At 55.5% G+C, this 24,219-nt stretch overlaps 1 protein-coding gene across 3 annotated transcripts in view; it reads right to left on the bottom strand.

The window, feature by feature from the left end:
- The window catches only part of RAB11FIP4 (RAB11 family interacting protein 4), a 114,482-nt gene that overhangs the window by 27,839 nt on the left and 62,424 nt on the right, over positions 1-24,219 (bottom strand). The window contains exon 1 of one of the 3 annotated variants that reach the window (XM_079905793.1): positions 10,678-10,960. The exons of the other annotated variants lie outside the window; for them this stretch is intronic. Coding sequence (XP_079761919.1) covers positions 10,678-10,707 — 30 coding nt within the window. The 5' untranslated portion in view covers positions 10,708-10,960. Of the gene's footprint in view, positions 1-10,677; positions 10,961-24,219 lie in introns of those variants that run through there. 3 annotated transcript variants of the gene reach the window in all.

Raw genomic sequence — 24,219 nt, 5'->3', positions numbered from 1 at the left:
GGGTCCACTTTTGCTCCCACGGGCATCAAGCCCTTGATGGGGTCTAACCGTCCCAACAAAGCCCAGGGTCCCAGATCTGAGTGCCCTGGTAAAGCTACCCCCGAACACAAAGGATTCCAACAGGCCAGCTAGCCTCCCCCACTGCCCCTGAAGTAGAGCCAAAGGTCTTGATTTTCAAAAGAGAACATGGAGGCAAACTGTTGGGGATTATGAAAACAGAACTTAAACTGCTTCCACATCTGGAAACCAAACCCAGCGGCCAGCCCCAGGAATTCCAGGCATGTCAGCCCAGAGAGGCTGCAGGTCAGGGGAGGTGTTTCCTGTTGGCCGAGTACCCCCGGCCACCTCCCCGAATCTACACGCAAGATCTGTCTGCAAGAGGCCAGGTGGAGCCGCACCTGAGAGGAAGCCAGGAAAGGAAGGCAACACACGGGAGCGCTGACCACGCGGCCAGCGTCTGCTCCGTGCTTCACTGGGGAGGGTCTCGTTTTCCTCCCCCCAAAATCCTGCAAGTAAATGCTGTCTCCTCCCTACAGATGAGGACCCTGTGTCCAGAGAATTTAATCCACTCTGCCCTGAAGTGATGCTGCCTGTGATTTAACTTCCATTGCCGCCTCTAAATTCTCAAAAAAGGATTCCCCGAGTACCCTCCGGGAAGCCCCAGTTCCCACCAGCCATCATATCTACGGCTCTTCCTGAGGAAACCACGGGCCAGGTGGAGAGCAACTCAAACGTCAAAAGCGAATCCACAGGCCGCACATTGAAAGGGGGGCCCATCAAGGGCTCTCCTGGCTCTCTGAACAGGCAACTATTTTGGGCTACAAATTATAGCTTTGAAAGATGCGGCCGTCTGAAGTGAGGGCTTGATTACTCACACAGCCAAGAGTCTGTGGGGCTTGTCTTGGGGGCTCCCTGTGTTACCATCCTGATAAGAGGAGTTTAAAGTGAAGGCTGGGGAAGGGATATCAGGGGCCAGTCCTCTGCCCCCGAGAGCCCAACAGGTGGGCCCAGCCGCACTCCTTCAGCAGGGCACCCTCAAACGATGTGATATAACCTCCCAGGGGGCACACCTGGGCCGAGCTGACAGTCCAGAGCTAGGCTGGGTGCCCAGCCCAGTCCCCCTGTGCCACAGGAAGCCTCGGGCCTTGAAAGGCCAAGCAGGTGCCAGGGTTTACCCAGAGCTGACGGCCAAGGCTCCTTCTGACCCGTCCTCCTGGAGTGGACAGGGCGGGATCAGGCAGGCCAATGACACGGTGGCGACTCTCCTCCTCCACACCCCACAGAGCCCCCCTGCCAGGCTCTCTGCTTTTATAACCTTCCGGCACCTTCCATCAGCCCAGAGTCCCCGGCAGTGCTCCCGGCAGGCTCAGTCGAGGTGTCCCTTTTTGTCCTGCAGCCTTTGCCAGGTCCAGCTATCCAAGCTGCCGGTTCCAGGGGTGCAGCCCTGCACTGGGGCCACCAGCGCACAGCTGGCCAGGGCTCAGGTCCCTTCCCAGGCGCCCCCCGCAGTGGGGACGGGGAGAGCACTAGGTCCCGCCAGCAGCCATAGCTTGGGGCTCAGAGGCGGGAGGCCCCCAGGGAGTCCTAGAGTACTGAAGTCCCTCAAGACCCCCTCAAAGAGCCTGTGGGCTCCCCACTGGCCACGGAACCAGGTCCTGACTCGCAGGCAGCACGCACAGGCCCCGCAGCAGTCTCGGCCTCAGGACACGACCCCAAGCTCGACCCCAAGCTCCTGTCCGGCTTCACCCCCCAGCCCCCAAGCCCTGGCACGTGATATCCCTTATGCGCGAAACACAATTCCTCCCTGGGTCACACATGCCTGTCCCTAAACAAGCCCCAGTTAGAAAGTCACTATCTGGGAGGCCGACGCCCTCCACCCACCCTCCACCTATGCCCCTCACCCCCAGGCCCAGAACTGAGCTTCTAGAGCCCTCCAGCCATCTCTGGGCACCCTCCCTCCGGTGAGCCCTGTCTCTGCCCGTGACTCTCCCTGGGGCGCCGGGTAAGGAGGCACACGCCAGGCTGGGTCCTCATCCTCACCTCCCCCGCCCCTCATGTACCATTTTAAGGAGAGAAGGGGGAAGCTTTTCCATCCCAGCCTTGGCACAGCTAACCCACTGGCTCCCCCTGTCCCCAGCCAGGAGCTGTGTGGTAGCCTTGCCTCCTGGGGGTCCCACAGGGGCCACTGCACCAGGTATTATAGGCTCTTTGAAAGCAAAGCTCTGCCCCACCTGCAGCTCTGTTTCTCTTAGGGCTGGTTTAATTCATTACACCCCTTGGTACACCCAAAGGACAGAAGTCCACCTTTATGCCAGAGACCCAACACCACCTCATCAAAGGGGGGCTGCGAGGGCTTCCCTGGTGGCTCAGTGGTTAAGAATCCGCCTGCCAATGCAGGGGACACGGGTTCGAGCCCTGATCCAGGAAGATCCCACATGCCGCGGAGCAACTAAGCCCGTGCGCCACAACTACTGAGCCTGTGCTCTAGAGCCCACGAGCCACAACTACTGAGCCCGCGTGCCGCAGCTACTGAAGCCTGCACGCCTAGAGCCCGTGCTCCGCAACAAGAGAAGCCACCGCAATGAGAAGCCCACGCACCAGAACAAAGAGCAACCCCTGCTCAACACAACTAGAGAAAGCCCACGCGCAGCAACGAAGCCCCAACGGAGCCAAAAATAAATAAAATAAATTTATTAAAAAAAAAAAAATTGGGCTGCCAACCCCTGACACTATACACAAAACTAAGGAAGTGGGGCTACTGGCTTTCATCAGCATCTTGAGAGGCAGAGAGGAGACCTCTGACACAAATAAGCTTTAAGACCACTGCCCACTCTGAAGGGTCTCCCTCCAGCCACCATCTCTCACTGAGCCCTCAGCCCGCGGCTCCCCCAGCTCTGCTCCTCCCTTAGGGAGCAGCACCCCTTGTCAATCTCACCCCCCACAGGTGCCAAGGCACTGACTGCTCACCCCATTCCCTCCCCCTGCAGCCCAGCCAGGCCACCCACCACATCCCGCTTATACAGGCAGGTCCCCATGCCTTCACCCGTGCTATTCCCTGCCCTGAACTCCTCCATCTGTCTCAGGGCATTTGCTTGGAGCGACACTGTCCGCTGGCACTCCCTGAGCCCTTGGCACCCAGCTAAAAAAACACAGGGTGGTCTTAAACATTTGAGGAAGACCAGGAGAGAATGCATCTATTAGGCACCTAGCATGTGCTGGGTGTTCCTGTGCGTCAGCCATCGTTCAGATGCGAAAACTGGGGCTCAGAGAGGTTAACCAATTGGAAAAGGTCACAGAGCTAGCTGGACTAGGGTTTGAACAAGGTCTGATTTCAATACAGCAAGGAAGGTGCAGGAATGCTAAACACACTGGGAGATGGCAGGGTCCAACACTCAGCATTGGAGCAGCCTCTCAGGCTGAGCCCTGCAGGCCATGGGCACAGGAATTAGCTGGGCTGGTGGCACCAGAACTTGGACTTGAGCTGAAGGTTGCAGGGACCACAGCACACTAGACCACTGACTACTGTCAGCTGAGGCTCCTGGGGCTTGTGCCACCCTGGCCACAGGGCATAGCCCCCTCCCCTTTCCCACCACAGGGAGCTTCAAAGAGGCTACATGTGGGAAGATTTTACAGAAAGGGAGAGGAGAGAGATTTGAAAGAAAGTTGCTAAAGGGAAACATGTGAAAATGAAAACTCAGACAAAGTGGGAGGAAGAGGGAAGGAAGGAAAAGATGATGTGTAAGGATTGTCAACTGAGTCAGGAAGCCAAGATATGAAGGCCAGTTTCCCTCTGCTACCTTGGGGAGGCCAAGGACCCACTCCCTGCCTTCATTTTCCCTTTCAACCCAGGTGGAAGGGAGCAGTATGATCTCAGACAGTACCCAGCAAGAGAGAAACAGGGAAAGGTGCCTCGCACACAATCCTGATGACTGTGGAGCCATGACCCGCATCTGGTAGAGGAACAACCCAAGGCTCAGAGAGGTTGCTCTACTTTCCCAAGGCGACACAGCTTCTGAGCTGTAAAGCTGGAAACTGAGCCCAGGTCTGCCCAGTATCCAAGCTCATTCCCTTGAACCACATCAGAGTGTTGCTTTATAAATCCTCCCACCACTACAAGGTGGCCCTACTTCCTTCCTCAAAGAAACTGGGCAAATTATGCAAATTCTCTAGTGGTTACCTAGTTTCTGTGTTTCATCAAATCCAAGATGTCTTTGATTTTAAGATGCACTGTTATCTCGAGTGTACCAAGAAATGGCACTGTCAATTAAAGTATAACATACCAGCAAATGTATGACACACAGCAACTTGAGATGTTAAAACGTGAGGAAAAAGTTATGTCTTAGAATCTGTAAAATACAGTGTGACTATTGGTGGGGAACGGGGACTCAGCCAGTTCCTTTGTGTGTGTGCGCGTGCGTACGCCGAAGGGTAATGACAACTCCGTGCATGCACGTCCGCGCACGCGCGCGCACACGCACACACCTGCTGCTGTGGGCTCCTTCTTTGCTAATAACTCTTGCAGATAATCACACAACAGTGTGCTGGCCAGACCTGCCTTGTCAACAAGAACGCTCATTTCGCCAGGAGGCCATCCATTCAAGGTTACTCAACACTGTCAGCCAGAGGCTGTCCTCATCACCACCCACCTGACCAGTCAGCCCGGCCAGCCTCGCCTCAGTGGAGCTGCAGACCTCTGAGCAGCCAAGCGAGACAGACAGGCAGGTCTGCTCCTTGGAAAACTACCAAGGGCAGCCACTCGACGTGGCCGGGTGGCTGCAGAGCCCACACCTTCCTACCTGGCCCCTCTCCAGATCTCCTGGGGCCTGCAGCCAGCCAGACCCACAGTGCTTCAATAAAGCAGGGACTGTGCTGGCAGCCCTGCTCCAAGCTGGCTTTTCCAGCTGAGCACAGGTGGACAGAGAGGCAGGTCCCGGCTGGAGGCGAAGGGCAGTGCGCAGAGGTGCGGACCCACTCTCCTGGGTAGAGGGGCCACGGCCGGCAGAGCAGGCGGCCTCTGGGAGGAAGGAGCCGGCACAGTTCCCCACCAAGCCCCGGGGAGACGGCCGTCACCTGGGAACGTGCTTTGCATCTCATTCACAGACTGCCTCTCGGGCAGGCGCCAGTCACTTCACCCAGCCCCAGAGTCTGCATCTGCAAAGGCCAAGTTGGTTTCTTTAAAAGCACAGAAGCTGAGGAAGTGGAATCTTGCTCCTCCTGTCCTCGGGTAGCCGAGTTTTTCCCCTGCCACCTTCCTGTTTTGGGGCTGACATCTTCCCTGCAAGAACTTCTGTTAGGAGCTAAGGTTATCAGTCACAAGAATCAAACCAGCAGAAGCCTGAAGGAACTAAAAATAACAGCTCGCTTGTAAGCCAAGCATTCTTAAGTGCTTTTCATACCTTTACATATTTGATCCACGTAACAACCTTATGAGAGAGGTAATAGCATCATTCTCTTTTCACAGACAAGGAAACGGAGGCAGAGAGAGGTTAAATGATTTGCCTAAGATTCCGCACACACAGCACTGGCAGAACCAGGACCTGAACCCAGACAGCCCAACTCCGGAGCCCAGGCTCTCAGGGACCACACTATCCTGCTTCTAGCTGCCTAACCGTCCACCAGGCCCCAGCCAAGCGTGTGTCAGAACCCGCTCCGGGTATTCTAGGTCACAGCAGCTCATTATACCTGCATCATCACCCTGTGAGGTGGATACTATTATCACTCTCATTCTGGGAGTGGGGAAACTGAGGCTCAGCAAGGCGAGGTAGCTTGCCCAAAGTCCCATAGCTAGCAAGCGGCAGGGCCAGGACCTAGACCCAGGTGCTTCCTGGCTCTGACACTTCTTTTCTGTTTTAAGAAAACAGGCATTGGGTTACCGAGCATGAGATGAAGGCACCTGTGCTTTTTGTTTTTTTTTTTCTTTTAGCCGTACGCGGGCCCCTCACTGTTGTGGCCTCTCCCGTTGCGGAGCACAAGCCCCGGACGCGCAGGCTCAGCGGCCATGGCTCACGGGCCCAGCCACTCCGCGGCATGTGGGATCTTCCCGGTCTGGGGCATGAACCGGTGTCCCCTGCGTTGGCAGGCGGACTCTCAACCACTGCGTCACGAGGGAAGCCCAGCACCTGTGTTTTGAGGCAGGTGTTTCTCCCAGGAAAACCGGTGTGCAGGAAGGAGAAACTTGCTCCTGTGTCTCTCCTATCCTAAGAGGGAGACTGCAGTCTGGTGCTGAGAGCAGAGCCCTCTCAGCTCTCTTACCCCGGGTCCACTGCAGACAGCACTGGCCACGTGACACACGTGAGACCCCTTTTTATGGTAATTAGGCCTGCAGAGCGCAGGAGGGTCGGGGTGACAAAAGATGACTCAAGAGCGAGAGGGTTCCCACCCGCTCTCCCACTCCAGCTCCGCTCAGGCCTTCCTCTTCTGGATCCCTTACAAGAGAAAAGCGCCCACGAGCAGAGCCTCAGATATTAAGAATAACTGCTACGGAGCTTTGCTTTCGTTTGAGTCGTGTTTACATTGCTGGGAAAGAACCCACTTGCCTGGGAAGATGAAGCAGGTTGAATCAATGAAAACAATGCCCAAGAGTCGGGCAACTTCCCCTTTCCTGAAGGAAGTCAAGAAGGGGGGTTAGAAAAGTCGGTATTACTCGCACCGCCTGCCAGACGAAGCTGGGCTGAGGTCACCCGGAGCCCCCGGCTCTGGACCACCGAGCTACCTCCTCAGACCTCCACACGCCCCTCAGAGGATGCACTGATTTCTGGATGCCTATTCTCTTCTTCCACTACACACACACACACACACACACACACACGTGCGCGCGCGCACGCTTGGGGCCCCCAGCTATACAGAGATCAGGTGCGTGAGCACCTCGGCTGGGCCCCTAAGGAGACCGGGGCACAGAATTGAGCTGCCACCTGGCCATGAGCAGCGGGAGTGAAGAGGGCGCCCAAGGAGGAGACGAGGAAGCAGAGCCCGGGAGCGGCTGGCCAGAGCGCGGACCAGGGGCGGCTGCCCGCTACCTCATGAGTCTTGAGCGCTGCACCTGCTGCACCCCCGCAGCGCTGGCCCGTGGGGACGGGGACAGCCCCGACCGTGATCCGCCTGCTTAGACAGCTGTACGGACAGCACCCCGGTGGTTTTGGCTCGTATCAACAGTCTGGCAAGGACGGTTTCCATATCCACTCAGACAGGCTCATCTGACCCGACCCGCGCTAAGGGCAGGAAGTCCATGCAGCGATGGCCACATGCAGGCACCTCTCCCCAAGGAACACCTTCAGGCCCAAACCCCTCAACAGCAAGGGTCTGAAGAGGACAGAGCACTGAAATGCATTCTGTGCCCGGGAGTTTCTAACGTCAGCTGTGCTACCTTCTCCTCCTGGGATTCCGGCTGTTGCCTGGCAGCGTCAGGCACCCCTGGCCTCTCTGTCCCGTCCCCTGGCTCACTCTCCAGTCACAGCGGCCTCCCTGCAGGTCCGCGGATGCACCTCGCCGGCCGCGGTCCCACCTCAGGGCCTTTGCGGTTGCTGCTTCCCCTGCCTGGGCCTCTTTGGTCAGAGGCCACCGTCTCAGCGAGGACTGCCCTGCCAACTCCGTTTAAAAGCACAGCTCCTTGCCCAGCACTCCCCAGGACCCCGCGTTCGCTCCTGCCGCGCTGCAGGCTTTACCTGCTTGCCTGCCCTGTGCTGCCCTGTGAGCTCCGTGGAGGCAGGGACTGCTGCCGGCTGGGTTCGCCGCTGTGTCTCCAGTGCCCAGCACAGAATCCAACACGAATTAGACGCTCAAATATTGCTGAATGAATGAATTGCCTGTAGTGGGCAATGTGCCTGGTGGGGGCTGGGTGAACAGACATGGGGAAGGATCTGTGCCCTGGAAGCCACCTGATGGAGGGGACTGTGTACCACAGCCAGGAGACACGTTCACACAACGTCCAGAAGGATGCCAGGTGGATGTGCCCAGTCCACACGCCTGTCCCATGCCCGGCTGGCCGTGGGCACGTTATCCAGCTGCAGGACTGGGCAGTAGGAAGACCTGAGCAGTCCTCCTCATTCGAGGGGCCGATGACTTGATGCCGTCAACGCTCAGGTGCTGAGTCAAGACACAGAGGACCCCAGCCCAACCCCAGGAATCCTGCACGCCCAGCAAGACCAGGGCACTGTGCCCACTGCCAACACCGGACAGCAGGCAGATCAGACAGATGCTTCCTCTTCCAAAGGCAATAAGCCTTGCGCCGGGGGGCAGGGCCAGGGCACAGGGCCAGGGCACAGGGCCAGGGCACAGGGCCAGACGGTGGGCTCCATCTGCCCAGGCTGTCCCTCCCCTGCCTAAGGTCCTGAGTCCCTGAGGTGCCTACTTCCAGGACTTGCTCACCTGCTATTAGGAGCCTCCCCCCTGCTCCCCTGCGCCTCCTCCCTATCCACACCTAAAGTATAAGAAGTGAAGTGAAACTGTGAAGCCCCCTTAGAGCAGAATCAGCTGTGAAAACATCCCTTGGCGTAACAGGCCACCTCAGAGGAGAGAACGCAGCCCTAGGAAAGGAAGTTTCCAGCCACTCTGATGTGGGGTGGGGAGGGCGCTGGAAGGTGAGAGCCGTGAAGGCCCCCGTAAGCAGCTGAAGAGACAGCCCTGGATGTGAGGGTAGCCGGACCCACCAGGAGGGGAGGAGGCTAGGAGAGGCCATGAAGGGGCCAGTGTGCTTTGGGAAGGGTCCAAACGCTCTGAAGAGAGGCCAGCAGGGAAGGAGAGTGGGGGCCAGGAGAACACCCACCAGCAAGCTCTCAAGCTGCAGCCCAGTGCCTCCCCAGTGCAGGCTGCTCCAGGCACCCTAATTTCTCCTCCTTCCTGCCCTTGCTAGACTGAAAGTCCTTTCTATGCACAGGCTCCGGATAGTCTCTCTTACTGGTCTTGCTTGGGGCAAAGGTCTCGCCTCCTGCCTGCTCACCTGGCCTGCTTAGTCCGGCCCCTCCCCTGAGCACTGTCTTATCTCCCGCCCGCCTTAGTCATCCACCCCACCCCTCCAGCAAAGCCAGAGTCACCAAATTACAAAGCTGTTCCCCAGCAAGCATGTGCCCAAGCAACGGCCTGCTACCCAAGAATCCCACAGGGGACGCACACGCCTAGTCATGGGGGCCTCAGAGACAACCCAGATCAACTCTGCCTGAGGGCTGGGGACACAGTGTTGGGAAGGGAGCGATCAGACCCAGTTTATCAGTCTCCCACCAGCCTTCAAACACCTTGAGGGGAGGGAAGTATCTGCATGTCGTAGCCCTTGGGCACGTAATCGGCATTTCACGAATGCCAGGCAAGCAGGGTAAGCTTTGGGCCCGTCTATCTGAGTAAGCTGGTGCCAGGTGGGTGGCAAGACCCCAGTCAATGGCAGTGACTCAAGGACTCCACAAAGGCTGGGTTACACGGTTACAGGGAGGGAAGGGAGGGAGGGAGAGAGAGAGAGAGAGACAGAGAACTCTACTGCAGAGGTCTGAGACACACACAGCTGGTACCCTCCCCCCCCCCCCGCCCCCTGGCAATCACTGTAACCACACTGCACCAGGGAAAGGACCTGGGGGTGCCCCCTCCCAGGAGACCCTGCGATTAGCACCCGCCTCCAGGCAGGGAAGCCAGAGGTTTGGTGGATCCGCAGAAACCAGACCAGAGAGCTCCCACCCAAGTCCTATAGGCTGAGTGCAGGAACTCGGCCCCCTCACACTCTTCTGAGGAGGCGGCCTATCCATCAGTCAAGGGATACTGGCATGTCCCTCGGGGCTGAAAGATGTGTCACCTCCAGCCATCTGTGGGAGAGCAGGGCTAGCAAGAAGGGGAAATGTGGAAAGACGAACACTGGAGCGTGCACAGCTGAGAAGAAATCAAGTCTGGGGCTGGGGAGGGTTCCTGCAGCACACACACTGTTCTCCAGAGGCTGCTCCCCCAAGACCTCAGAGACGCTTGTCGCCCGCAGAGAAGCGGCTGTGACAACAGCAACTACTACCGGGGCGGACTTGCCGGCTCTTGCGGCCCAGAGAGCTACGAGCTGGGAGCCCGCGCGCACCTCCGGCCTCCGCAGCCTCTCGGCTGGGAAGGAGCAGGGCCCTGTCCCCAAACCCCGAACTAGGCTGGTCCTCCCTCTTGCCTGGCAGGGACCCTCGGAAACGAGGGAAGCCCGGGAACGGTGTTGCCTCCAAAAGCTACGGGAAATCTTCGGCCGTGCAGAGCCCGCTTCGGGACTCGGCGGGACCAAGGGAAGGGAGCTGGGGCAACACTGGTCCCGGAGGGGCAGGCACGCTGGGAGCCGAGGTGGGACACGAGGACGCGGGATGTCCCAAGGGAAGCGTCCGGGCAAACGAGCCTCTTTCCCGGCCAACTGGGTCCCCCTAAAAACACTTTCTGAAACGGCGCCGAGGAGAGAATTGGCCTCGTCTCCCCGCGCCCCAGGGCTAGTGCTGCCCAACCTCGCACCTGGGCGCCGGCAGAGGGTCGGAGGGGGAGGCGGGGGGGCGACTTCCCCGCTCTGGCCCAGCAAGCCGGGGGCAGGTAACCCGACCTCCCCGGCAAGGGCCGACAGGGCGGACCCTGCCGGGGCGGGCGAAGTTCCGCGCTCCGGCAACTTCCCCGGTGGCGGGGCCGCGGGCCGGGCCAGGTGCGTGTCGCCGGAGCCCCGCGACCCCGAGCCTCCCGGCCGCCGCTTACCTGGCCCCCGGGGACCGGCGGGGTGCGCATCCCCAGTCCGGCCGCGGGTCGGTGTGCTGCCGAAGGGCGAGAAGTGGGCGGGCGCGGGTCGGCGGGGCCGACGGGGATGCGGCCGGCCGAGCGGAGGGCGCAGAAACAGTCCGGTCCGAGCCGCGGCTGCTTGCCGGGTTCGGCACCAGTTGAAGGCGCCGGCCCCGCCCCCACCCGCGCTCGTTGCCGGGAGACCCGCGTGGGCCGAAGGGCTCTTTGTATCAAAGCTGCCGTGACATCACAAGGCGCCCGGGCTCAGGGTTCGAAGGGGCGGGGCCTCGCGCTGGGGGCGGGGCTAGAGGAGGAGGAAATGCGGCCAGGGAATCCGAGCCGCGGGGGGCGGGGCCCAGGTAACCCCGCCCCCTAAGGTAGGGGCAGGTGGCTGGGGCGGCGCCGACCATTGGCCGCGTGGCCGCGGGGCGGGCCCAGGCCACTGCACCCCTCACCGGGCCCCAGGGGACGCTCCGGAGGTGGAGCTCGCGAGGGTCCCTGTCGAGCCCGCGCAGCAAGGTTACTGCTGCAGGGATTTGGGCGGCCGGGACCTTGGGATTACGGGAGACGAAGTTTGTAAATTCAAGCGCCTCTCGGGCGGGCGCTGTGGCCGCCGCTGCCTGTTCCAGGCTACTCTCAGTTTGCTGTCCGCGCTTCCTGGTTCACATCTGCGGACGCGAACGAAGACCTGCCAACAGCCCGCCACCACCAGCAGCCTGAGTCTGGTGACTCCTAAATTGATTCTCATCCTGAATCCCACCTACAACTTTCCCAATCTTTTCGTGTAAAGTCAAAACTGTCTTTATAACCAGTACGGGAATACAAAGAACCAAGCGGCAACAAGAACTAAAAAACAAAAGAAGGAACGGACTCCTTCTGTTGGATCCTAGTACATATAATTTAAGTCCAAAATGTGCCCCCTCATAACTCTTCATTATGCTCCGGATTAAAAGAAGGAAAACTGTAAACCGGCAAATTTTGCAAGTGTGGTTTCCCTTTGACTTGACGTTGTATTGTGTAACTGGGGGAGGGTGGGGAGCGGATTTATCTTCCTAATTGTCTGGTTCAGGCCCGTATGAAGCCACCTTTGCTGTCCTTGAGTCCTCACTGACCAACAAGGTGGCATTTTGGTATGGGCAGGACCCTTTCGTACAACACCAATTCTCTCTCTCTCTCTCTCTCTCACACACACACACACACACACAGCTTTTCAGCCCCCTTGTCTCTGGCTCTCTGCTCTCAACTTCCTTCTCCCCAGTATCTCCCTTGCAAATAAATTCCCAGCTACCTTTCTGTTTACCAGGGCCTGTCTCTGAGGCAAAGCATCCCACTGGGGTTCCCAGACCTGCTGGGGACTCTCCAAAAAGGACAGTATTAGTCAGAGGGGGGCCTCCTGGCAAGGGCTACATGTGGGGGCGAGGCTGGGGTAGTGTGGGTGAGGTGGAAACTCCATCACAGCTGGCCCTCTCCTCCCTGCTTATGCCCTGCAGTTCAGAGATCTATGTGCGGAGGCCACAGGCTGTTTCTCACCCTAGTTTGTGTCCACCCCCACAGTCCCTAAACACGCAGGAGCGCTGTGGTGTACCAGAAAGAGCACTGGCTTTGGAATCGGACAGACCTGGGTTTGAATCCTATTTGCCAGCTGTCAGTCTTAGGACAAGTCATATAACGTCTCAGACTCAGTGTCTTCATCTGTAAAATGGGAATGGCACAGTCCACCTCATGGGTTGTTTTGCACCCTGGCCCGGTGGGTACACTTGATCTTAGGCATTCATCAAAGGTGTGGTGTGTGAATGAGCCCATGCACCCTGGGCCTGCTCTTTCTGCCTTCCCAGCTCCAACCTGAGGCCTTAGCTCAGCTGCCTTAGGTGAGGTTTTAGGGTGGGGCTGAATTCAGGGTTTCTATCTCGGCTTCCCCTTTACCCTTCCGCGTCTCATGTTGCCCCTAAGCAGTGTGGGGCTCCAGAAAGCAGGTCACTTGACAGGGTCACGCAGAACTGGGGAAGAGAAGCAGAAACCTAAGGTGATCATTGGCTTTCTCCCAGAGAAGGTCAGTGGAGAGTCAGACCTGGCTTCCCTACCCCCACCAGGGGGGAGCGTGATGGACACGGTCCAGAGCTCCATGGATGGGGGCTGCTAGTGGTCCCTCTTTATTTTTCCCCAAACTGGTGGGGTGGGGAGCATCTCCAGGTATTTGTCCTGAAAAGTAGCATGACAGAGAGGAGTGTCACAAGACATTAGCATCGGACACACTGAGTTGAAGCCTGCCAGTTCTACAATTTGCCGTGGGGAAGTCATGTAATGTTTCAGAGCCTCAGTTTTCCAACTTTATAAAATGGAAACAAGACCTTTCCTCTTCCAGTTGTGAGGTGTAAATGGAATGATAAAAGAAGTGCCTAGGGGACTTCCCTGGTGGTCCAGTGGTTAAGACTCCGCGCTGCCAGTGTAGCCGGCGTGGGTTCGATCCCTGGTCAGGGAACTAAGATCCACATACCGCGCAGCCAAAAACAAAACAAAAAACAAAACAAAAACAAAAGTAGTTATTATAATGCCTCCTGAGCTGCAAGCACTCAATAAATACCAGCCGCTAGTTACTCCCAGTGGCATGAATGAGCCCCAGTCTGACCCAGTGATTAGGTGCAAGAGCTCTGGAGCCAGAACTGAGGGTCATTTCTTTGCTTTACCACATTGTAGCCGGATGACTCCAGACAGGTTTAATTCCCAGTGTCTCAGTTTCCTCATCTGTAAGTGGGAGATAATAGTGGTACATATTTTAGGATTGGTGTGACGAAGAAGATAATCAGGACCCATAAAATACTTAGAACAGGGCCTGGCTCATAGCAGGTGCTCAATAAACAGTAGCCATTATCAATTACCATATGGCAAGAAGCTGGCGAGGAACTAGGGGGAGGATTAGAACCTCAGGAGGATTAGAATTCTCAGGAGAACTGAGGCCATTGACTTTCTGGAGAGGCCCTGTCATCTTGCATAGTATTCAGGGAAGCAGTGATAGTTTTGGGGCGGGCGGGAGGGGGTGTGGGGAACTACTGTTTCTGAAATGGAATGTGGGAACTAAGGGCTCCAGCCCAGACTAGGGCACATGGAGGACTCAGTGTCATCTGATCAAGAGGGGCCTGAGACACAGTTATTAAGCAATATAGTTCTGTCTCTGAGACAGCCCCACCTACGAGGCTGGGACAAGGAGGGTCTTGAGGTAGCTACTCTGGTCCCTTAGCATAGCTGTGTTTTAGATGTCATAGACTCTAACCATGTTAAGCTAGGAAGACTCTCTGGGTAAGTATCAAAAGTACTTGTCCCCCATTCTATGAATGGTAAGACAGTGGCTCGGAGAAGGCTGGGAATTTGTCCAATGCCACACAGTGAGATACCAGATAAGCAAGGACTGAAACTCAGGCTCCTGACTGCCAGTGCCGGACCCTCTCCTTCCTACTGATGGGGTCAGACAGGCTGGGGGTGGGGAGTGGCAGGGAGGTTACTCCCTCACAGTGCTTGCCCGGTGCTGTGAGTCTCCTAAGGGGTCTGACTTGTCTTATCAAGAGAAAGAACAATCTCATTAAAATCAGAAACCCAGGACTTCCCTGGTGGTCCAGTGGGTAGGACTGCGCTCTCCCAATGCAGGGGGCCTGGGTTCGAGCCCTGGTCGGGGAACTAGATCCCGCATGCCGCAACTAAGACCTGGCACAGCCAAAATAAAGGAATATTTTAAAAATAAATAAAGGCTTTAAAAAAAAAATCAGAAACCCTCTCCCAGGGAATGTATCCAAGAGTAATTTTTAGACTGCAAGTCCCTCTGATTAATTCTTTTTATGTCAGGAAACTGATTCTGCCATTGTTGATACCAGAATACTCCCATGACGCTGAATGCCAAAGCCAGAGAAAAGCCAACAGAACGCTGACAAGCAGGCGTTAACGATCCTCCAGAAACTTACGGGGGCGGAAAACACATGGTCATCTGGGTGATCCAGGTGAGGGAAGAGATCAGTAAATTCTCTCTGTACCCCGGCTATCTACCTATGTCTACTTTCCTTCTGCTGTCACCACGCAGGAGTTAGCTCAACATCAGAGGGTGTAAAGAGGCAACGTTTTGCACATGTTTGGGGCCATATGGAAGGCCAGGCTAAGCATAAAGGGCATCACTGTAACAGGAAAGAGCTCTCTGAGCTTTACCCAGTGTTGACATTAGCCAAACAACGACTCCCAGTCGTTCCCAATCTGCCGCTTGCAACAAGCAGAGCCCTTCCACTCCAGCAGGGGCCTGTCCAGGGGGTCTGCACTGTGTAGGGAAGAGGAGGCATCTGGGACCATTCCTTCCTCTGGAAAGCTGCGGTTTGGACAGCACATTACTTCCCATCCTACAGCACACGCTCTCCCAGGAGCAGATATTGGACCAGGTGTGAGCCCCAGAAACATGAGCCCCCTTCCACTGGCAAACACCTCGGGGCTGGTGGCTGTCCTTCGGCCAGGATGCCTTCAGCAGTCTGCCCTGGGGACTGGGGTCCTGCGTGATGTCTGGCTGGACATGGAGCAGACGGGGCAGGACCAGGTCTTACTGACTCTAGAACTGGGCTGAGGGTTCAGAAAGGCTGAGCTCTATTTTTGTCAACCTGTGCAGACGTAAACAATGGGTTTTCTTACTCACACAAACCCAATAAGAGGGGAAAATGGTGAGAGAACCTCGTTTCCTCTGACTCATCCAATCATCTAAGAGGAGATGGTGGCAGGTGAGGAGGAAATGGAACAAGGTCTTCTTTGACTTGCATCAGGAGAGGACAAGGAGGGAAAACTTCCCTTTCCTGTACTCTCGGTAACATCAGGTGACTGCAGACCCTTGAGAGCATAAACAAGTCTCCTCTGTTTCAAATGCCTCCCCCCACCCTCCCTACCACCTCCCAGACCTGGCAGCCCACATCGCTGATTTTAGGAGTGAACAGTGAAGCCACAGTTCCAAAACTGCACTGCACACTAGCCTCACTTGGGGAGCGTAAAAAAGTCAAAGCCCAGGTCACACCAAGAGCAAATGAATCCAAGTGGCTGGGGTGGAAGCCAGGCGTTAGCCGTTTTTGGTTTTTGCTGTTGTTTTTTTGGCCGTGCCGCGTGGCATGTGGGATCTTGGTTCCCCGACCAGGGATCGAACGTGCACCCCCTGCAGTGGAAGCGTGGAATCTTAACCACTGGACTGCCAGGGAAGTTCCCCCCCACCCCACCCCCCCAGCCCCCCACCCACCACCAGCCGTTTTTAAAGATTCCCAGGTGACTGCAATGCCGCAAAGTTTGGGAACAATTGAATACTTTGCCAAAGGCTTGCTGACTACATCAGGAGTTGGAGCGATCGCAGGGCAAGGCATCGTTCATTAATTCATTCATTCCGTCATTCATTCACACATATTTAATCACGATCTTCTATGGGTCAGACCCTGTTCCAGCTGGAGATATAGCTGTAATCAATAGTCAGTTCTTGTGGCCCTTGCTTTCTAGTGGGGGAAGTCAGACAATGAACAAATAAATGAATGGATGATGTCCACGACACGTGCTATGAAGGAAACCGAAGCAGGACAGAAAGACTTTGGGGGCAGGGGATTATTTTCACCCTGGATTTAGGCACCAATTTTTGCTTTGGAAAGAGCAGCTGAGCCCCTGCCTGCTGTCCTGGACTTTACCCTGCTGTCTGGCTAAAACAGCTTTCCCTTGGCAATCAGTCCTCAAGGTCCTGCCTTCCACCTCTCACAGGGCACCCTGCTTACCTCTTTCCCTTAAGCTACTTCTTTAGGTGGAGCCTGGCATCCTCGGCGCACAATGGTCTCCACTCCTTCTCCCCTTTTGTCAGCAGTAATATCAGACACAGGGCCTGTGTGAGGCCAGTGGTCCACCAAGGATCATTTATGTGCAACCCACAGATGGATTTTAGGCTTATGAGTTGAGTTAGAGGTCGTGTGGAACCCCAAACTCAGAGTCCGAGGCCTTGGATTTGAGGCTTGGCTCTGCCACTTATAGGCAAAGGGCAAGTCACTTTAGCTCACCAAGACTCGCTTTCCTCTTCAGTCAAATGGACAGAGTACAACTTTGTAAGGCTGGGCTGTGCATTAAAAGAAGGTCAAAAACTTTTGGAAAGTGTTTTGCAAATAAGGGAACTCTTTAGAAATTAATATCATCTAGGCCGATATAGACATGAAATCACAGCACATTAAAGCTGGAAGGGATCCCATTTTACAAATGGAAAACTGACGCCTGGAGAGAAGAAATGACTTACAGTCACAAAGCTTACTAATGGCAGAAGGGTCCACACTGACCCCAGAAAGGGGTGGTGGTTGAGAGTAGACTGGGGATGCTGTTTGAGTATCAAACATTTTGCCTCCTCTGTCCATTAGGCAAACTCCTATTCATCCTTCAAAACCCCACTCAGGTGTGAACTGCCATGTGAAGTCTTCCCCTCTCCTTCACTGAGACTAAATGACTCCTTGGCTTCATGATTTCCATGCCTCAAACATAAATTATGCTGCTGTGAGGAACACAATGTATGTCGGGATTGGCCTCCTGTCAGGCTCCCTACTGTACTGTATGCAATTCCATGTATACAATGGAATATTACTCAGCCATAAAAAGGAACAAAATTGGGTCACTTGTAGAGACGTGGTTGGACCTAGAGACTGTCTCATACAGAGTGAAGTAAGTCAGAAAGAGAAAAACAAATATTGTATATTAACTCATATATGTGGAATCTAGAAAAATGGTACAGATGAACCGGTTTGCAAGGCAGAAATAGAGACACAGATGTAGAGGACAAACGTATGGACACCAAGGGGGGAAAGCGGGGCGGGGGTGGTGGTGGTAGTGGGATGAATTGGGAGAGTGGGATTGACATGTATACACTAATATGTACAAAATGGATAACTAATAAGAATCTGCTGTATAAAAAAAATAATAAAAGAAAATTTAAAAGAAAAGAAATATTGGGCTTCCCTGGTGGCGCAGTGGTTGAGAGTCCGCCTGCCGATGCAGGGGACACGGGTTCGTGCCCTGGTCCGGGAGGATCCCATGTGCAACGAAGCGGCTGGGCCTGTGAGCCATGGCCGCTAAGCCTGCGCGTCCGGAGCCTGTGCTCCGCAGCGGGAGAGGCCACAACAGTGAGAGGCTCGCGTACCGCAAAAAAAAAAAAAAAAAAAGAAAAAAGAAATATTTATTGCTTCCAAAAATGTATTTTGTGGAGCCCCCATCCTACTGTGAAAGCAAAAATGGGCTCTGTGGTCGAATCCGCAGGCGGAACTCTTGGTTCCCCCTTGGAGACGTCACAGAGCACTTGAGCAGGAGAGAGACCTTCCTCGCTTTGTTTGAACCTGGGGTTTTCTCAAGGCTGTCCAGCTTTGGACAGGATCTCTTCTTCTCATTTAACTTCTAACAACAAAAGAACTCGGTGTTGTAAGGAACACACTTGGCAAAACAATGCACCAGGCTCCCAACATACACTCACACTCACACACACACAACAATAACATGATGTTATTATCTTCATTTTAAAGATATGAATAGCAAACACCTACAGGACACTTACTGTGCATGAGGTTCTGTTCTAAGGGCTTCACATGACATTAACTCATTTAACTTTCACAACAAGCCTATGAGGCAGGTATTATCCCCATTTTACAGATGGGGAAACTAAGGCTCAAAGAGGTTACTCAAAGACATAAAGCCAGTAAGTGGAGAGCCAGCCTTCAGACCCAGGGAGCTGATCCCAGAGACTGATGCAGCAAAGAAAGGGCGGCTCAGATTTGTAAAATAACTTCCCCAAAGCAACCACAGTGGAACCAAGGCCATGCACTCATGCATTCACTCGTTTACTCATTTATTCAAACAACGTTCACTGAGCAGAAACCACAGGCCAGCCACCTGGAAATATAAGAAGGGGATGCAGAGCGCCGCCCTCCCCCCTCCCCCCAGCACCACTGGACACCCAGGGCTGTGCGCTAAGAGGGGTGAGGGTGCCCTGCCAGGCACCGGCACATGTGCACACGTGTGTGCTGGGTGTGTGAGTCATCAGAGAGGCCCCGCTCTCTTGAGATGCTGGGGTCTAAACGCTGCCTCGGCTGCTGTGACAGCTGTGTCCCTGGGTGGCAGTTTCTGTATACAAAGGCTCAGGGAGGGTTGTGGCATTCTGTACCAGCTCTTTCCACTCCCCACAGGAGTGCGGAGGCTGTTTCAAATGAGCCCCGAACACAAGCCCAGGCTCCTTTCTCGGTTTTACAGCTTGGCAGCCAGGCTGCACTCTCTGTTGGGTCACCGCGACCCTGCCCAGAGCCGATCTGGGCTGTAACCTGCCCACCGCCTGCCCTCATCTGTTCTCTGGCAGGGTGGGGCCCCGAGGCCCTCTGAGCCCCCCTCTCCGTGGTCACGGCCCCTCTTCACAGTCCTGTGAGCTCTCCCTGCATCTCTGTTCTCAGCCGGCACTTAGGACCTGCACCAGGGATGCTCCAGGGTGGAGGTCATTAATCTCGGGAATTTAGCGGGCTCCTGAGAGGAGACAAACTCAGAAAAGGCTGGGAGTGGATGCACACAACCTTACATCTTTTTTAAGGTCGGAAGGACATATCCTGAAGGGCCTGGAATTCTACTTGGAAATCACAGTCCCCCACAATTTTCTCCTACATTATCTGGAGATTAAAAAAACACCCCAAACCCACAACAAACAAGCCACCCCATAAATGACAGAAGTAGGGCTGTGGGCTCTTCACGATGAGAGCCCATGAGTGAAGGGGGCTGGGGAGGGCCAGGCTGCCCCCGAATAAACTGGCGGGTTGGGCTCATCTGGAGGCTGGAGCTGGCCTCCCTCTCAGGCACACACACCTCGTTTGTGCCTTCCCTCCTGGGGCCGGGCTCGGCAACGGGAAACCAAAGGCCCTGGCCCCAGGACACTGAGTCAGTGTTTCTCCCACTTAGGGGAAAACCGCAACCTGGCAGGGCTCAGTGGCTGCAGCCAGATGGATTGAAGGAGCCGCTGTGTTCAGGTACAGACACTGGTGAGGCCGAGCCCAGAGGAGGCCAGCGCAGGGGAGGGAGGGGCTGCCCTGAGAAAGAAACCTTTCTTCCAGGCCGGGCCCCCTGCTGTCTCACTGGACCACAAGGCCACATTCATGGCCGGGAAGTGCTCGAGCGCCCGGCCAGCCAGGCTCAAGCTTCAGCTCTGCTTCCCATAGCTGGCGTTCAAGTCAATTCCTGCCAGCCTCTGATCACAACATTTTCGTCAACCAATCAATACATAACTTTGTTTTATGCGTGTTTGTTTAAAGACACACGTTATTAGATGTTGTTGATTCATTACCGTTGAACTCACAGCCGAAAGCATTATAATTCATGCTTAAACAAAGCTTCCCTAACACGTATTTTCTCCATAAGGTACATCATAGCCTCCCTGCGCTTGGGAACACTAGACGGTACTTCAGTACTACATCTGGGAGTCATTTTAAACAGCGAAACCCACCCCCCAAAAAACACCCACAAAAATGCAAAAACATGGCACGAAAAAGACTGTTAAAGGGACACTTGTTTACAGAATGAGCTAAAAAGTAGAGTCACATCTTGTTCGACCTCAGTCGGGCGACTCAAATTTTCATCCCTGAGCATGTCTGCAAATGAGCACGAAAACACTGTGAGTATTAATTTGGGGGTTACAAATACATTTTAGCAAGTAAGCAAAGTTGCAAATATGGAATCTGCAGAAAATGAGGATCAACTGTATCTGTGTTACAGGGTGACTGAGGGACAGGGTGGGAGCTGAGTGTTAAATGAAATAACTTGTGAAGAACACTTACAGATGTAGGCCAGTGGCACAGCAGACCATGCATCTGACGGCGATTCACAAAAATACTTAGCACCGGGATAGCTCCATACCTATCTGTATTGCTGCTACCTCTATTACCTGCTGACCGGGTAACGGACACCTTTGCTGTTCCTTGTGCTTTCTCCAGCTAGGGAAGCCCAGAGCCCAGGCTTTTTAAGTTAGTTTCCGGCTGGGTTTGAATCACACCTTTGCCGTTTGCTAGTTGGGAGCCATCAGGCTAAGTCGGTTCTCCTCCTTTCCATCCAGCACTGCCTCCCCACTGCTCACACGCAACTGACACTGTGCTTAATAGAAGCGACCGGAAGAGACCCGCCTCCTGTCCCCTCCACACGTCTGCACACCCACCTGTGCAGGTGCCTTAACTGCCTTCTGACCGCTGCAGTATGTGGTTCCCAGATGGATCCCGTTCCTCAGATCCTGGGCGCCGCCCCCTTGAAGGTTCTCTGTCCCTGCGGCCACCTCACGCCCAGCCGCTCTGCATCACCAATGTCCCTTTCTCCACTAGTTCATCTCCATACCAGATTATGCCCTGGCTTTGAAAATCCCTCCCTAAACCCCACAGGGTGGAAATAAATAAACCAGGGCCACGTGGGTCCTCACCTCACTGCAGCACTTGACCCAGTGGACCTGGCCCCTTCAGTTTTTCAGCCTGGCTTCTAGGATGCCGGCCCTCCTGGTCTCTTCCCCAAGGAGTGATTTCTCTTTTTCCTAGGGCTCCCAAAGGTTTATGTCCAGCCTGGACCTCTCCTCCGAGGTTCCAACTATTGTATCCAATCGTCCGTGGAGGAAGTTTACTGAGGAGAGAGTTAGGGATCAACGCAGCAAGGGAAGCAGGACGGAGCAGAGGGAGAGGTGGACAGCAATGCAGTTGTTAATGAGGTCTCAGACGACCCCACAGCTGCTCTGGTGCTGGGATGGCCCTTCAGAGCTGTCCCCCCAAAAAGGCAAGGGGACGAAACCCTCGCATCCCCACATGGACCAGTCGTGGGATGCAGGATGCCCCCAGGAAGGGTCTGTAATCTTGGGCCTTGGCCGCAGCCTGGGGAGGGCCTGCTGCGGCTGGCGCTCCCGGCAGATGGGAGAACGAGGGAGGGGCTCTGACCTAAAGGGGATCTGGACGCACATCACTGCATGTGAACGTCTTCAACTCACCCTCCAGTGGGCATCTCGAGTCACATGTCCACAACCAACTGCTGAATTTCCCTCCGAACCCGGTGCCTCCCTCAATCCCCCTCCCCACGCTGCAGCCCAGCTCAGCACAGGGCACCAACATCCACCCAGGAGCCCAGGTGAGAACCGCAGGCTGGTCCTTCAAGACTCCTTCCTCCCCCCAACATCAGCCAAGCTCACTTCCTCTCACCACCCAACCCACCTGCCTGTCAGCGTCCTTGGCCAAGCTGCCACCACCTCTTCCCTGGACGAACGCACAGCCACCTTACTGGCCACCTTGATGCCAGTGTGGTCTTGACACCCGCCCCCCTCCGCCCACCCCGGGGATCTCTTTAAAACACCAAGTAGGTCTTGTCACTTCCCAAGGGAAAACCTTCACCTGGCCTCCACGACACCCAGGATAAACCCTATACTCCCCCACCCCGTCCCGCCCGGCCCCTTCCTCTCAGGCGCCTCTGCCCCACCTTCCAGTCCCCCCCCCCCCCCCCCCCCCCCCCCCCCCCCCCCGTCTCCATCGCCTGCCACGGCGGCCTTCTTGCCGGCTCTCAAATCAACCAAGCTCTTTCCTGCCTCAGGACCTTTACACTTCTCTGCTTTTGGTCCCACCCCCAGCTTCACCCGCCTCCATCCCTTATGTCTCTAGTCCCCTCTAGAGATGACCACCCCCCCCACCACTCCCTCCCCTTCACTCTCTGTAATTTCTTCGAAGCACTTCTCTCTTTTATAAAAATATGTATTTATTTAGGCTGTGCCGGGTCCTAGCCGCGGCACGCAGGCTTCCCAGCTGCGGCATGCGAACTCCGTTGCAGCATGCATGCGGTGTCTAGTTCCCCGACCAGGGATCGAACCCGGGCCCCCTGCATTGGGAGCGTGAAGTCCTACCCACTGGACCGCCAGGGAAGTCCCCTCAAGGCAGTTCTCTTTGTCTGCATTTACATTACTGACAATTTTCCTGGGTATGGTCTTGCCTTCTCCCCTTAGAATAAAGCTCTTGGAGGCAGGGACCAGGTGGATCTCCAGTGCCCCCCACGCAGCTTGGAATGAGTGCCTGGCTGAGCCCTGTCAGGAAACGGGACCCATCCGGGGTGGGTGGGAGGCCTGGAGGTGGAGACGGTGGGGTGCACACAGTGAAGGTGTCAGGGAAGCTCTTGGGACGATTAGCAGGACTCGGCCTTCAAAGCCCAGCCTGGTGCAGCCAGTCCCCTGTGCTTGCCCTCCGCCCCCCAGGGCGGAATCCGCTGCCCCCTCCTGGGGTACAGCTGGAGCACGCATCGCTGTGGGTCTCTACATCCTCGTAGGCTGAGCTCCTCCAGGAGGGACGGGGCTGTCTCTCCACCAGCCCGCCCCAGGGCAGCTCCCAGCCAAGGTCCGGGGACTCGAGCTCCGGTGAGTGGACTTCTTCCTGCTTGTGACTCAGCGTGTGAGGGCTTAAGCCAAGGAGCCCCACCACCTGGCACGGCCAACTGCTTTCGGACACAAGTCTGGACCCAGCCAGCAGGGCGCACTGCCTGCCGTCTCAGGTGCCAGGTGAGGGGCCGGCCAGCTGGACGGTAACCGGGTGGCAACTCTCATCTTCACACCTGGCACTGAGAGCTCGGTCGCTGCTTCTGTCGCCCAGACCTCAGCTCGGTCCGTCAGCTCCCCGGCTCCTGTCAGAGCCCGCTCAGGGCAGGACTAGGACACGGCTGCCTCTCTCCTCTCCAACAGACCTGACTGTGGGTCCCAAATCCACCACTTTCCAGCTGGGCGACCTCAGGCAACCTGTTTAACAGCGGAGCCTCAGTCCCATTAGCTGTAAAATGGGAATAAAATTGTATCTGTCTCGTGCGGTAAGGTCTCTAAGGCGCTTGCTTCCCACGACCTCAATATGAGTGTGCTTGTCATTACTACCCTGGCATTGAGTTTCGTGCACAAGTACTACAACCCTGGACACTTTTTAAAAAGTCTCGTCTCCCACAGACATACTTTTGTCACACACAATTTTAACACATTTGCTTCAGCTTTTAACGCGGGCTAATAGAAATATGACACGTTTCTGTATTTAAAAACAATAATGTTGGTTACAAAAATAATATTTCCAGACTTCCCTGGTGGCGCAGTGGTTAAGAATCCGCCTGCCAATGCAGGGGACACGGGTTCGAGCCCTGGTCTGGGAAGATCCCACATGCCGCAGAGCAACTAAGCCAGTGCATCACAACTACTGAGCCTGCGCTCTAGAGCCCGCGAGCCACAACTACTGAGCCCGTGTGCCACAACTACTGAAGCCTGTGAGCCTAGAGCCCGTGCTCCGCAACAAGAGAAGCCACTAAAGTGAGAAGTCCACGCACTGCAAAGAAGAGTAGCCTCTGCTCGCCGCAACTAGAGAAAGCCCCTGAGAAGCAATGAAGACCCAACACAGCCAAAAATAAATAAATAAATTTATAAAAAAATAAAATAAAATAAAATAATATTTCCATAGAAAACTCCATCTGCTGTGTGGCCCATTGTCTCCTCAGTCATGA

The sequence above is a fragment of the Stenella coeruleoalba genome (assembly GCF_951394435.1).
Source record: "Stenella coeruleoalba genome assembly, chromosome: 19".
Lineage (NCBI taxonomy): Eukaryota > Metazoa > Chordata > Mammalia > Artiodactyla > Delphinidae > Stenella > Stenella coeruleoalba.
Note: the sequence above shows the minus strand (reverse complement) of the source record. Positions and strands in the feature narration are given on the sequence as shown.